Below are 12,554 nucleotides of genomic sequence, written 5' to 3' on the forward strand. Positions count from 1 at the left end.
ACAAGTTGAATGCTAGCAGAATTCAGGGAGTAACAAGTGCCTTGCGTGTATACTTTATGCTCGTATGTATAATCTTACTGATTTGAGATCCTATGGGAATACATTATTAACCACCGCTCCTTCAGGACGTTTTCTCGAACGATCGACGTTAACTATACCCCATATGCATAACTTAGTACTGTGATTGAGCAAGTAGTCTCTTATATGGGATTGCAGTAGTCCAGGCTAGGCTCACTAGAATGCATACCTATATTCATACTCACATACCGTAGATAGTTCCTGAAGTCATCATATCTCATATCGATAGCCAATTAATCATTTCAAACAGCTTTTTACTTTGCCGTGCATAGGAAGATTGTCAAATTATACAGGCCCACTTGAATTACAAGTCTACTTAACTACATTAGTGGATCACGCTGCTACATATAGAATTGAGCAGGACAAGCATGGCATCGAACGCGGAATGCTATGACAACGATACATTCAAGTTACCACGCCTTGCTTGTTTATTTGTTTGATTGTCTATCTGGTTATTGTTTCTGTTCTTATTTTTTCAATTCAGACCAGATTGTATTAGCAGAAAGAAAATATGTAACCTAACTTTTTGTACTTCAATCAGTCATACAAAAAATTGTAGATATAGCAAAGAAAAAGACAAATGGAATCGAGGTAAGATGATGTACGCCCCTAAGCGCCAAAAGGGTATGTGAGAACGACTCCATGCGAGAAAAATATTGGCCTGGTTAGCACGACAAGAACAAGTCTTAACAAGGAAGGGCCAATGAGTCCCCTTTTTGCAAAGGGAAGGCTGTAGGTATACCATCCTTGTTTAGTAGTAGGTCCCTTGTCCAGAGAGATCTCGGACATTTGTAGAATCTGCATGATCAGAAGAAAAAGAATGAGACAGGATGACATTAGATAGAAGATTCCCTGTAACGCCAGAGATAGGACGTTAACGGCAAGAAAAGATAGGGAATGTTTTCCGATCGTGAATATTCAGTGGGAATTCAAAAATCCCCTCTAGTGTGGCGATATACCTGTAAAGGTCAGTCTAATTCCGCAAAATGACTATATTATACACTCACAATGTGCGTCCATCGGCGCCCCATCCAACTCCAGCAGTGGAATCTGGCTCCTCGGCGCCGGGGCCATGCATTGAATTTCGATCAGGGAGATCATTGATTATGTTTCTGATCCAGCGAGGAGAGTGTGTCTGCTCAAATCCGAGAAGCTGTTGGCGATGCCGTTGTTCCCTTTCAAAAGAGCGGTTGTGTACCTCATTAGCAATCTGGCGCTGATGCCGAAGCCTCTCAGCAGCGACATTGGCACGAATCTCATATGTGGTGAGGCGAGAGGTGTCGTATCTTCTTTCCGCTCCGGTCTGTGGTCGTTCAACGCGCCGGGGAATGGAGCTTGCTTGCTGGGATCGGTGGTTCAGGCCATGCATGCCTAGACTTGGATTAGAAGGTCCAGTCGGCTCATTTGATATGCTAGTTTCGTTGTTGGTCGCTTCAGGATCGGCCCCAGCCCGAGAGATAATTTCTGACCTGAGGGGTGTAAGTTCTGAATGCGAGGTCGAATAACTGAGGGTGATGCCCGATTGGCGATCATGATGAGAGGGCGTGGCTTCCGAAGGTCGACTCCCTTGAGATACCACCACAGAGCTCTGGCGTCTTGGATTGGATAGAGTGCGGCCCAGATGGCTATCTCGGGAGACATCAGGAGAATCATAGCGATGCAGGGGCGAAGTAGGACGATGAGTGCGAGTGGCACCATCTGTGGAACCCTGATTTTGTGGTCGAGCCACTGGTTGAGGTTGAAGACTTGCCCTGGTCGGGCGCTCTGGTCGTTCAGTAAGTCCTTCTTCCAGTCGCGACGTCCAGCGTGCCGTGTTCAAGAACTCCATGATCAACCTTTCTCTCTCGGTAAGATCTTGAATCAAAGACTCTCGCAGAGACGACCGCTCCGTTTGCTCTCCGTGCCGTTCGGCCGGGAAATCTTCGTTGTCGAGTCGCGCTCGAGGTATCGTCTCCAGAAGATCATCGCTCAGGGGTTGTCGTTCGAAGTTCTCTGTCGAAAGGTCCGTGTACACTTCCTGCAATTGCGGATCATCAGAATCTAAATGGAGGATTTGCCTGCGCAGAAAATTTTGGCGAACGTCGGCAACGCCGGCTCTGCCGTGGCCCTCCAGCCATACAAGAAGGTCCCATGGCTCGGGCGAAAATATCATACAACGAACAGCACCGCCCTCCGCGCATGATCTTGACGTCGGGAATTGACAGAGAATAGGGGAGTCGTCGTCCGAGTCGCCAAAGTTCCTGTAGATAGACTCGACGTCGATAACCGTGATGATTCCAGATTGGGATCCGATAGCACACAAGCGACTGGATGGCGAGAAAGCGACAGTGAAACAGCACGCATCATCCGCCCGTAAGCCAATGTTCATCTCCAGGCGATTGATAAGCTCCCATTCCCACCCCGTGAGCTTCTGCCCAGATTCAGTTGTCCCAGAAGATTCCAAATCACGAGTTATTTCATAAAAGTAGGCGTGATTCTCATCCCCTACGGCCGTGAGCAGTTTAGAATCCGGGGAAACTGTCGCATAATTCATACAAGTCGGATGATGAAGAACCTTCAAGACTTTTGCGCGAGTCAGAGAATACACCGTGACTGTCCGATCATTATTGCTATCCATATGAGTTAGCATAGTCAGCATATACCGATTTTCCGAGACCTGCGCGCACCTCAGAACCACGATATCTTCATCCGCCAACTCCTCACTGCCGCCATAGAAACGATGGATGGCCACTGAATTGACAATGCTTCCACCAAATCTGTGGAGCTCTACTTCGGGTGATAATCTGCTGCTTCGATAGCGGGCTGAGGCAGATTCGCCACTGAAATCGCCCGGCGAAGTCATGCTTGACGGTGGGTCAAGATCGAGCGGGAGGGCACTATCCACATCGGCCTGGAAAGGCGCATCGCCATGGACTTGCATTCCACAATCACCGATGTGAATGAAAGCACATTCACCATTTTCTGGACCCCCCACTACTATCCAACCATGTCCAGCGACCAGACAGCGCGGCTCAAATGGGATCACAGCTACACTTTCGCGCTTTTGTTCCGATATGTGTATTGAATACACGATTCTCTCGACGACGACATAAATGCGATCGGGATCAGCAGTACTAATGTAGTTGCGAAGCTGTGTGTGACTAAAACAGAGCTTAGGTTAGGTTGCGCACGGAAGATAAGGAAGATAAGTGGGTTGATCAACGAACAAGTTGGGGATCTTGAACGGGAAGAACCGTCGCTTGGTCGGAAGGATGAGAGCCTCGGTTGGGCGATGTCTAAGACGACATTAGAGCTATTATCGATATTAGGCTCCAGGACTCACAGATTCGAGTCCGAGGTCATGGTGGATAGAGCTAAGCCAGAGATGACATTGTTCGAGCGGGGAAGTTTTGAAGAGAAGAAACGGGGGCTCCCCGTTAGAGTATGGCAACTTGGCAGTTAACACTATATTTTTTCTTTCTTGAAAAAAAACCCTTTGAATAGTCTGTGCTCTCACTCTTTTCTCTCTGCAGTTCAGAGTCAAACTGGCCCCGGAGGTGCTTTTCATGGATGACGTAAGACATGGGACTGGGACAAAAAGCCGGGGAACTGCAAATTCCAACGAATGCGGTTTGACTATCAACCCGGAACCGGCCTTGATCATTCATGATGATGCACTACACTGTTTATGGATTTTGGTTTCTTTTTTTTATTTTTAGATTGAATCTGGATTTTATATACTCCATGATATTCGCCCCAAGTCCCAGTCCAAGTGCCCTCGGCCAAGTCCTCAGTCCCAACGATCTGGACTAGGCGTTGTTTTTTCTCCCCCAAAGTAAATGGATTGTCATTGACCATCTAGATCCAGACGGTCTTTTAGCTCTATTCTCAATGTGTCTCAGGTTCAGCCAAATCAACGGCGAAGGGGAGTTTGCCGACCAGGTCACACGACACGTTGAGAGTATGACTGGTTCACCCACTGGAGATACACGATCGTCGTAACTGCTATAAGGAAGAAATGCTTATTGCGACAGCTCTTTGGCATGATATTTGTATGAATATAGCATAGAAGAACAGTTGGCCGCTTATGCGGCCTTGTCAAGTCTTTTGGGTAGTCTTTTTAGATGTCTTCAAAACCCTCAGGTATCTCCTTAAATGTAAGGTTTTTTTATAGATATTTCTTCCCTTTCTTAGTACTTCAAATTTGAGGCCGTAAAAACGGCTTAAAATGTGCAAACCGACAGTTCCATAACATTTGATAACACTAGATCATATATATGGACCTCGGGAGTAGCTCGGAGCTAAGGTTGTGAGTCTTTTGCCACATCGGAATGATATGCCATTAAACTGCCACATTATTACTGACTATATTGTATGGAATATACAGTTTTGACTGCCTTATTTGTCTCAATTTATCTCAATACATCTCAGTATATGTCAATCTATTCCAATATATCCCAACCCATCCCAATCTATGTCAGTATATCCCGTATCCCAATGTATACCGGTACGGCAACAAGGCGGTGAGCTCGGTTACCTAGGAGGCTGTCGACGGCAACCTTGGAACTCCCGTCCTGATTGGTCAGATCCCGTGATTCTACCAAGTTCGACGGGCCGAAGCTCTCCGTGCAATTTCTATTTCCTTTTCCCCTTCTTTTCGATTCCATCTCTCCATCTCCATCTCTTCAACCCCTTCTTCTGTCCTTTTTAACTTCACGATTGAGTCGTTGGAGTGTCTCTTTTTTCTCTTTTATTAATTAATTTATCACAATGCTTCCTCGCACAATTACTCGCGCAGTAAGGTCTACCCTACCGGAAAAAAAAATCTACGCGTCGCACGTCACTGACTCAGATCACAGCTCCCGCGCGCTGCTTTCGCTCGCACTCCTGCCTCCAGACTCCCTGCCTCATTCCGGAGATGGAACTCCACAGAAGGTGGTGAGGAGAAGGTAAAGGGCCAGGTCATCGGTATTGATCTCGGTAAGTACTGACGCGATATGGAAATTAACTTTCAATCCCAACAGTATTCTAACATGATTCATTATAGGTACCACCAACTCTGCCGTCGCTGTTATGGAGGGCAAGGCCGCTAAGATCATTGAGAACGCCGAAGGTACGTTTTCAAAGAAAATTCCACTCCTGCGGACAACTGGTCAGAGCTTCGGAGCTCGAATCTAGGAGACTTTTGACCCACGGTCTGATGGGCTTCAATGGAATTGGAAATTAACTCAATTTTTCAACAGGTGCTCGCACTACTCCTTCCGTTGTTGGTTTCGCCCAGGATGGCGAGCGCTTGGTCGGTATTGCCGCTAAGCGTCAGGCCGTTGTCAACCCCGAGAACACTCTGTTCGCTACCAAGCGTCTGATCGGTCGCAAGTACACCGATGTTGAGGTTCAGCGTGACATTAAGGAGGTTCCCTACAAGATCGTCCAGCACACCAACGGTGACGCCTGGGTTGAGGCACGTGGCCAGAAGTACTCTCCTTCCCAGGTTGGTGGCTTCGTCCTCAACAAGATGAAGGAGACCGCCGAGGCCTACCTCGGCAAGCCCGTTAAGAACGCCGTTGTTACCGTGCCCGCCTACTTCAACGACTCTCAGCGTCAGGCTACCAAGGATGCTGGTCAGATTGCCGGCCTGAACGTTCTCCGTGTTGTGAACGAGCCTACCGCTGCTGCTCTTGCCTACGGTATGGAGAAGGAGGCTGACCGTGTCGTCGCTGTCTACGATCTCGGTGGTGGTACCTTCGATATCTCGGTCCTTGAGATCCAGAAGGGTGTCTTCGAGGTCAAGTCCACCAACGGTGACACTCACCTTGGTGGTGAGGATTTCGATATTCACCTCGTCCGCAACATCGTTGCCGAGTTCAAGAAGGAGACCGGTGTCGACCTTACCGGTGACCGTATGGCCATCCAGCGTATCCGTGAGGCTGCCGAGAAGGCCAAAATCGAGCTGTCCTCTTCCCTCCAGACCGAGATCAGTCTTCCCTTCATCACTGCCGGCGCCAGCGGAGCCTTGCACATCACCCAGAAGATGTCTCGCTCTCAGCTCGAGGCTCTGGTTGACCCCCTCATCGCCCGCACCACTGAGCCCGTCCGCAAGGCCCTGAAGGATGCCAACCTCCAGTCTGGTGACATCCAGGATATTATCCTGGTCGGTGGTATGACCCGTATGCCCAAGGTCACTGAGTCCGTCAAGTCCATCTTCGGTCGTGAGCCCTCCAAGTCCGTCAACCCTGACGAGGCTGTCGCCATCGGTGCCGCCATTCAGGGTGCCGTTCTGGCTGGTGAGGTCACTGACGTCCTCCTGCTCGATGTCACTCCTCTCTCCCTCGGTATCGAGACCCTCGGTGGTGTCTTCACCCGTCTGATCAACCGCAACACCACCATCCCCACCAAGAAGTCCCAGACCTTCTCCACCGCTGCTGACATGCAGACCGCTGTCGAGATCAAGGTCTACCAGGGTGAGCGTGAGCTCGTCCGTGACAACAAGATGCTCGGCAACTTCCAGCTTGTTGGCATCCCCCCGCTCACCGCGGTGTTCCCCAGATCGAGGTCACCTTCGACATTGACGCTGACTCCATCGTCCACGTCAATGCCAAGGATAAGTCCACCAACAAGGACCAGTCTATCACCATTGCCTCCGGCTCCGGTCTTTCCGATGCCGAGATCCAGTCCATGGTCGAGGAGTCCGAGAAGTACGCTGAGACTGATAAGGAGCGCAAGGCCGCCATTGAGGCTGCCAACCGCGCCGACAGCGTCCTGAACGACACTGAGAAGGCCCTCAAGGACTTCGAGGACCGTCTTGACAAGGCCGAGGCCGAGACTATCAAGGAGAAGATCGCTACTCTCCGTGAGTTCGTTGTCAAGAGCCAGTCCGGCGAGAGCGCCACCACTGCTGAGGAGCTCAAGGAGAAGGTCGATGACCTCCAGACTGCCAGCTTGACCCTGTTCGACAAGATGCACAAGGCCAACAACGAGCAGCAGCAACAGCAGCAGCAGGGTGGTGAGCAGCAGGGTGAGAACAAGCAGTAAATGCTTTTCCCTCTTATAACTGCCACACCTGAACCGTAAATGGTTCCTGTATTTTTTCTATCAATTTCCTTTTTCTTTTTCCTTTGTGTTCAGAGACTCCCTGATTTTGCATCTCCTTTCCTCGCATTTACCTGTACACATACTTTCAAGGCCCTTTTTTACCCCTTTGCGTTTTCTGGTGTATCGGTGTTTAACTACCACACCCATGTATGATCCTATATTCTTTTCTCTTCTGCCCTCGTGCCACTATTCAGGTTAATTGCCTGAAAGTGATCATGCCGGGATTGTCTACAATTGTATCTAATGACATTACGGCAGGGGGGCCACAAAAAAGGATGTGGTAGGCTTTGGCTTTCATGGGCATGTGACAATAGAAATCGGACAATTCTCCTCTCGCTTCACAATCATTTTCTTCCAACTTGCAACTGTAGGATTTAGTTGTATCAACGTGCATGCGTGCATATGTACGGAGTACTTTTCACCTATCTGCCAGTGACATGGGTTGGAATTTGCTGGCTTACGGATGCAGCCGTAGTTGCTTCCGGCCTATCAGTTCTATCTCTACATGTACATACATATATAGGTACCTGATACCGGCCAATCCAGACTTCATAGGCACAGAGGCAAACAACACTGCTCAGATCAACTGTGATATGGTACGCTTTCTCGCTTTGCAGCACGTAAGCCGTTTCCACCCACACTCTGCATATGGCACGGCAATATGGTGTTGGCAATCATAATAGCACATCATGTCCATTCGCCCGCTTATGCGGCTGCAGTCGCTGTCTTCGACGATATAGGACTCTATAAGATCCGATTTATCTGGCTACAGGTGATATAAGGGCCGTTATATTTGATATAATACTACGACGCCTTTCCCTTCTCCGTGTTACAGCCAGAGAGAGATATATATAAAAGGCGGTAAAAGGGCAGCAAACGTACAGGCGCCTTTTCTATGCATATCCAGGGATATAGCCACCAATAAGAGCAACAGTGGCTAAGCTAACCATTACGATGTACATTGACAGTGGTAGCAGTGGCTATTATTACCCGAAATACGGAGTACAAAGTACAGTTTAACGCGTTTGATAACAAGCATATTATTGGACTTACAGCATCATGTCCACCGCAAAGTCAAATATCTGGAGTAATGACAACGATGATAGGCCAGAAGCTCCTAACTGGCGCACGGGTTTTGACCCTTAGTCCCACCAGAATACACGTTGAGCCAGTCACCTGAAACTGTATGGCTTTGAATCGCACCAATCTACTAACTTAAATCGGGCGTCTGCACCTCCACTTGGCTACCATCGTAGGTTTGAATTGCAGCCTGTTTGGTTGGACCAACCGACACTATAGTCTTCTCATCCTTGCATCCACAGAGAATCAAGGCTAGTTCACTTGTACTAGTGAATAGGAATTCGAGCGAGAGGGGCTAGAGTTGAAGGAGGTATGAGAGGGGGTATAAGGGAGAGTAGCTAGGCACAATCTACATCGATCTAGGTAAAAGGTAAGTTTTTTTTTGCAAGCTTCAATATTGTGTCCCTTGTGTCCCCTTGATTTTAACAATGCTTAATCTTACAATTGCCCTTGATATGTTCCATCATAGGAACCGGGGAGAAAACAAGATTTGGCCGTACATTGAAACAAGAACGGAAAAGCAACGTCTTGCCATCAGGCCAATCTGGACTCGAGCCGGGTGACAGAGCGAAGCAACTGTGCAGGATTCCCTGCAGCGGTGGCAGTCGAACAGCAAATCATCGTTGTACACAGCAGTTGGGCTGCCACAGTGGGTCTTTTCCAATGACGTTTGTAAACAAATACAATTTCTAATAAGATTATGTACGGAGTAGGATTTGGTTCAATGCGGAACATTTGAAATAGACAGGGGAGATGTGATATATTAAATTTGTAACTATCACTGTCACTACGGAGTACCGGTAATAGATTGGATATTATATCAACATCTGAAGTGTATGATTAAAATTAAATCTCCAAGTATTCCGTAGAAATTTTTCGAACTCTCAACCATTCGTCGATCACTTCTTGTGTGAGACCATCTGCCTTAGCGCGCCCCTAGTACGCATGATTATTTCCATTTCCCCACTCTGTTGACATGTGTGTTTTTTTTTTTTTTTTTTTTCCTGGGCTTTTCCGTCTTTGCTATTGCTTTTACAAGCTAAGCCCTCCAGGGCGATTGCTGCAGACCCATAATCCTACCTCTTAAGAAAATAAGTCACTTGAGCAGAAAATCCATAGACCCATATTATAGCTACAGCACTAAATATGTGGGTTGACTTTTTCCTTGATTTTTAATCTGAGATATTATACGGAATAAATGTATTACTTGGAGTAGAATACTCCGTACACATAAATCAAATAGATTGATGCCACCAGACAATAATATGTGGAGAGTAAACAAGAGTGTACCAGGTACGTGGGACATTTCAAGATCCAATGTGATTCTTCCCGCTTCTATGGCTACCATGGAACTTCTCAGGAACATGTATTACATAATGATCTCCAGGATGAGCCTACCCTTGGAGGGTAGATCTGTTGCATATTATTGGACGGTTAGCTAGATGGAAAAAAAAAAGTTCAATCACGGAGGCTCTGATTCGAGGCTTTGACTATCGAGGTTAGCTTTCCAAGGTTGTTTTTAGGGTGTACAACATAGATACATCAATGGTTACTATAATAAGGTACTAGGTTATTCCTACTTTCTCCGGGGAAACTAAAATTGAGAAATTATTGAAACTTGAATTACTCCGTATCCATTACTTATATTACTTAAAGTCTTTAGACCAATGACGCTGGGTGCAGTCAGAATTTTTAGACTTGTCATGTTCAAAGTTCCCCTGAAGATGTCAAGTGACTTTCAATTTTATTTATTTGGAAATGTCGATCATTGGTCCGGTAGATTGGGCTCCATTCTGATCCAAGGGAAATTGAACTTTTCTATGATTGTGATTTGTTTACATGTTAGCGTCGAGTCAATTCCATGGATGAGTTGTTGTTTCTTTGGGATCCATCGACTATTCTGGGAAATTAAAAACATTCTCTTGAATGTTACTCCTTATATTCTACATTCTATACCTATGTTGTACCTATATTGTATATATATCCAATATTCTATTCAATACTAAATATATTTTTACGGCGGTACGATCAATCACAATCGAGATCCCCTGAGATCCCCTTACGCCGTTACGGGAATTTTTCAAGATAACGGGGGTGCAGAAGGGTCACGCTAGTGGAAGAGTCATTTCTTATTTTCTATTATTATATTATATTATTTTTATTATTTTTATTTATTTTCATAGATTATAGTTAGCTCAAGGTCTGAATGTCAATCCTTTCCAAACCGTCGACCCATAGATCGGAGATGGGTCCCTTTCGATTGTCTCATCCTGTTTTTTTTCTTTTTTTTCTTTTTTCCTTTTCCCTTTTTTGAACTTCTTCATACTCTCTCTCTTCGGTGCAGGAGGGTTCTAAACTGTATAACCTCTAGCACCTCCATCCATAACAATGACAACTGCACCGCCGGTGCATCATCCTGGCCCCGATAGTGGTATACCCGGCCATCTTGTCAACCATCTTCCTCGCTATCACCCTATTGCCATGAATCCGAATCCGCCTCCACACCAAATGCCACCTCCGGAGCAGATGGTGCAGAGCCATCATTTCCGTCATTTTGCGCCGCCCATGCATGAACATCATCCTTCGCAAGGAGTGCCACCAGTACACAGTCCAGCTTCTTTGGAACATATTGAGGCTCGACTCCGGCATCTAGAGCACGAGGAGATGGCTCGGAATGCAACCCGTAGTCGCATTCTGGCAATGCGCAAGCATGAAGACGAGGAATTTCGGTCAATGACCGAGCGAGCCGAGGCAGAGGAAGAGGTAAGCCGAATTTTGATACCCGTTTTGGGAATTAGGATTCTAAAACAAGATAGGACCTTCGAAGACAACGCAAGAAGTTAAAGAGAGAGTCTATGGGCCTGGGACTCAACGCGGCGAGTGACTCGCCGCCTCTACGTCCTACACCACCTCGCCGATTATCAGAGACCAGTGCAGCAACAACATTGGCTTTCTTCAAGCAACAGAGCCCCCCGAGCCCCGTCAAGCACCTCTCCCACCTTCATCTCAGGCACCCCCCTCAATGGCACCACCTCACATGCATGCTCAACCTCATGCTCAACCTCATCATCAAGCCCCCCGCCTCCCCCACCATCTCAGCATCCACACCCAATGCTCTCCCATGACTCAATACACAGTGCGGGCTCCATCCGCCGCAAGCAAAAATACACTATCAAAAATGTAGAGGCGTGGGGCGAACGCCACGGCCGACCCGCAGCCCATGACCCATCAGGGCGAGCGTTGTGGAAGCGACCCTCCGACGGAAGCCTAGTATATCTCACCTGCCCGATTCATGGTTGTGGGAAATCCGACTTCGTCACCCTCCATGGCTTTATGTGCCATCTCACCAAGAAACACAAAGACCGCACACTGGGCAGCCAGTCCCGTGCCCTCGAAGTCTGCGGTGTAGTCTATGACCCGAACGCTCCCCTCCCGCCGGTCATGAACAGCCACCGTGCCTCAACAGAAGGAAGTCCGCTGGGGTCTATTCCCATGGACCACGATGGCGACCAGCACTACGATGACATGGACTCCGAGTCCGAAGGCGAGCTCGAGGGCGAGAGCTCCTACCGAGTCAAAACCGAAGTTCTAGATCGGTTCATGCCCGATGCCGAGGGTACTCCCATCGACTCTGCTGCGGCAACACCTCCTAAGCACGCAATCAACGGATCAACCAAGCAGTCCATCTCGTCTATTATCGACCGCACCCCGGAAACAGATTCCCGAGAGGTGTTGGCCACACTCCCAACGTCAGAATCGGGTATCCAGGGTCCATCCCCTACACCAACCGAGTCGTCTGTGCCGTCGAAGCGCAAATACGAATTCTCGCCGCCAGCTGCGGAAAAGGAAAACGCGGAGCCTTAGATGCTGTCCATGCGGAGTAATGTTTATCTTCAAAGTCGATTTCCGCCGGCAATACATATATACACCTACATAATTCTTTCTTGAGCGTCTGCGGATATCAGGGCTCTCGATATGATAATCAATTGCATCATGTTACTATTACATCTCTTTGCTATGTCTTTTTAAACTGCTGTCATCGAGCATGCTGTGTCTTTGGATACCCTTTCGTTATATCTGGGTGGTCCTGATGTCTTTTATTTCGTTTGATATGGCAGCTTGACGCTGTGCGTGGTTATCATATAATGCATTCATAGCTAATTGCATACATACTGGAGCAAACATCCTCTACCTGTGAACATGTAACAATCGGGGTAAATAAAAACGCATCGTCGGTTTTTGCTCTTTTGACACAAAGAGAGCATCGCCTATTCGAGAATATAATGGGCTGCTGTAACAGCAACTGTTCTGAGATATCGGCGGCA

The 12,554-nt window shown here is 47.6% G+C and overlaps 3 protein-coding genes across 3 annotated transcripts; 2 read left to right on the plus strand and 1 right to left on the minus strand.

Annotated features, from left to right (window-relative positions):
* Positions 1–1,081: 1,081 nt before the first annotated feature.
* Positions 1,082–3,420, minus strand: N7517_005215 (uncharacterized protein; the record flags this gene model as incomplete). Its single annotated transcript, XM_056722945.1, has 3 exons — positions 1,082–3,218; positions 3,285–3,353; positions 3,401–3,420. 3 exons carry the CDS (start codon positions 3,418–3,420, stop codon positions 1,082–1,084), a joined length of 2,226 nt encoding a protein of 741 aa, XP_056579195.1.
* A 1,348-nt stretch (positions 3,421–4,768) lies between these two features.
* On the plus strand, positions 4,769–7,089 carry N7517_005216 (Hsp70 family protein; the record flags this gene model as incomplete). Its single annotated transcript, XM_056722946.1, is given in 5 exon segments — positions 4,769–4,854; positions 4,917–5,037; positions 5,105–5,170; positions 5,301–6,592; positions 6,604–7,089. The coding sequence occupies 5 exon segments, from the start codon at positions 4,828–4,830 to the stop codon at positions 7,087–7,089; spliced, it is 1,992 nt and encodes a 663-aa protein (XP_056579196.1). The 5' UTR covers positions 4,769–4,827.
* A 3,528-nt stretch (positions 7,090–10,617) lies between these two features.
* On the plus strand, positions 10,618–12,093 carry N7517_005217 (uncharacterized protein; the record flags this gene model as incomplete). Its single annotated transcript, XM_056722947.1, has 3 exons — positions 10,618–10,992; positions 11,046–11,127; positions 11,162–12,093. The coding sequence occupies 3 exons, from the start codon at positions 10,618–10,620 to the stop codon at positions 12,091–12,093; spliced, it is 1,389 nt and encodes a 462-aa protein (XP_056579197.1).
* Between the last annotated feature and the right edge of the window lie 461 nt (positions 12,094–12,554).

This window comes from Penicillium concentricum, assembly GCF_028827145.1.
Source record: "Penicillium concentricum strain IBT 3081 chromosome Unknown utg000002l_segment0_segment0, whole genome shotgun sequence".
Classification (NCBI taxonomy): domain Eukaryota; kingdom Fungi; phylum Ascomycota; class Eurotiomycetes; order Eurotiales; family Aspergillaceae; genus Penicillium; species Penicillium concentricum.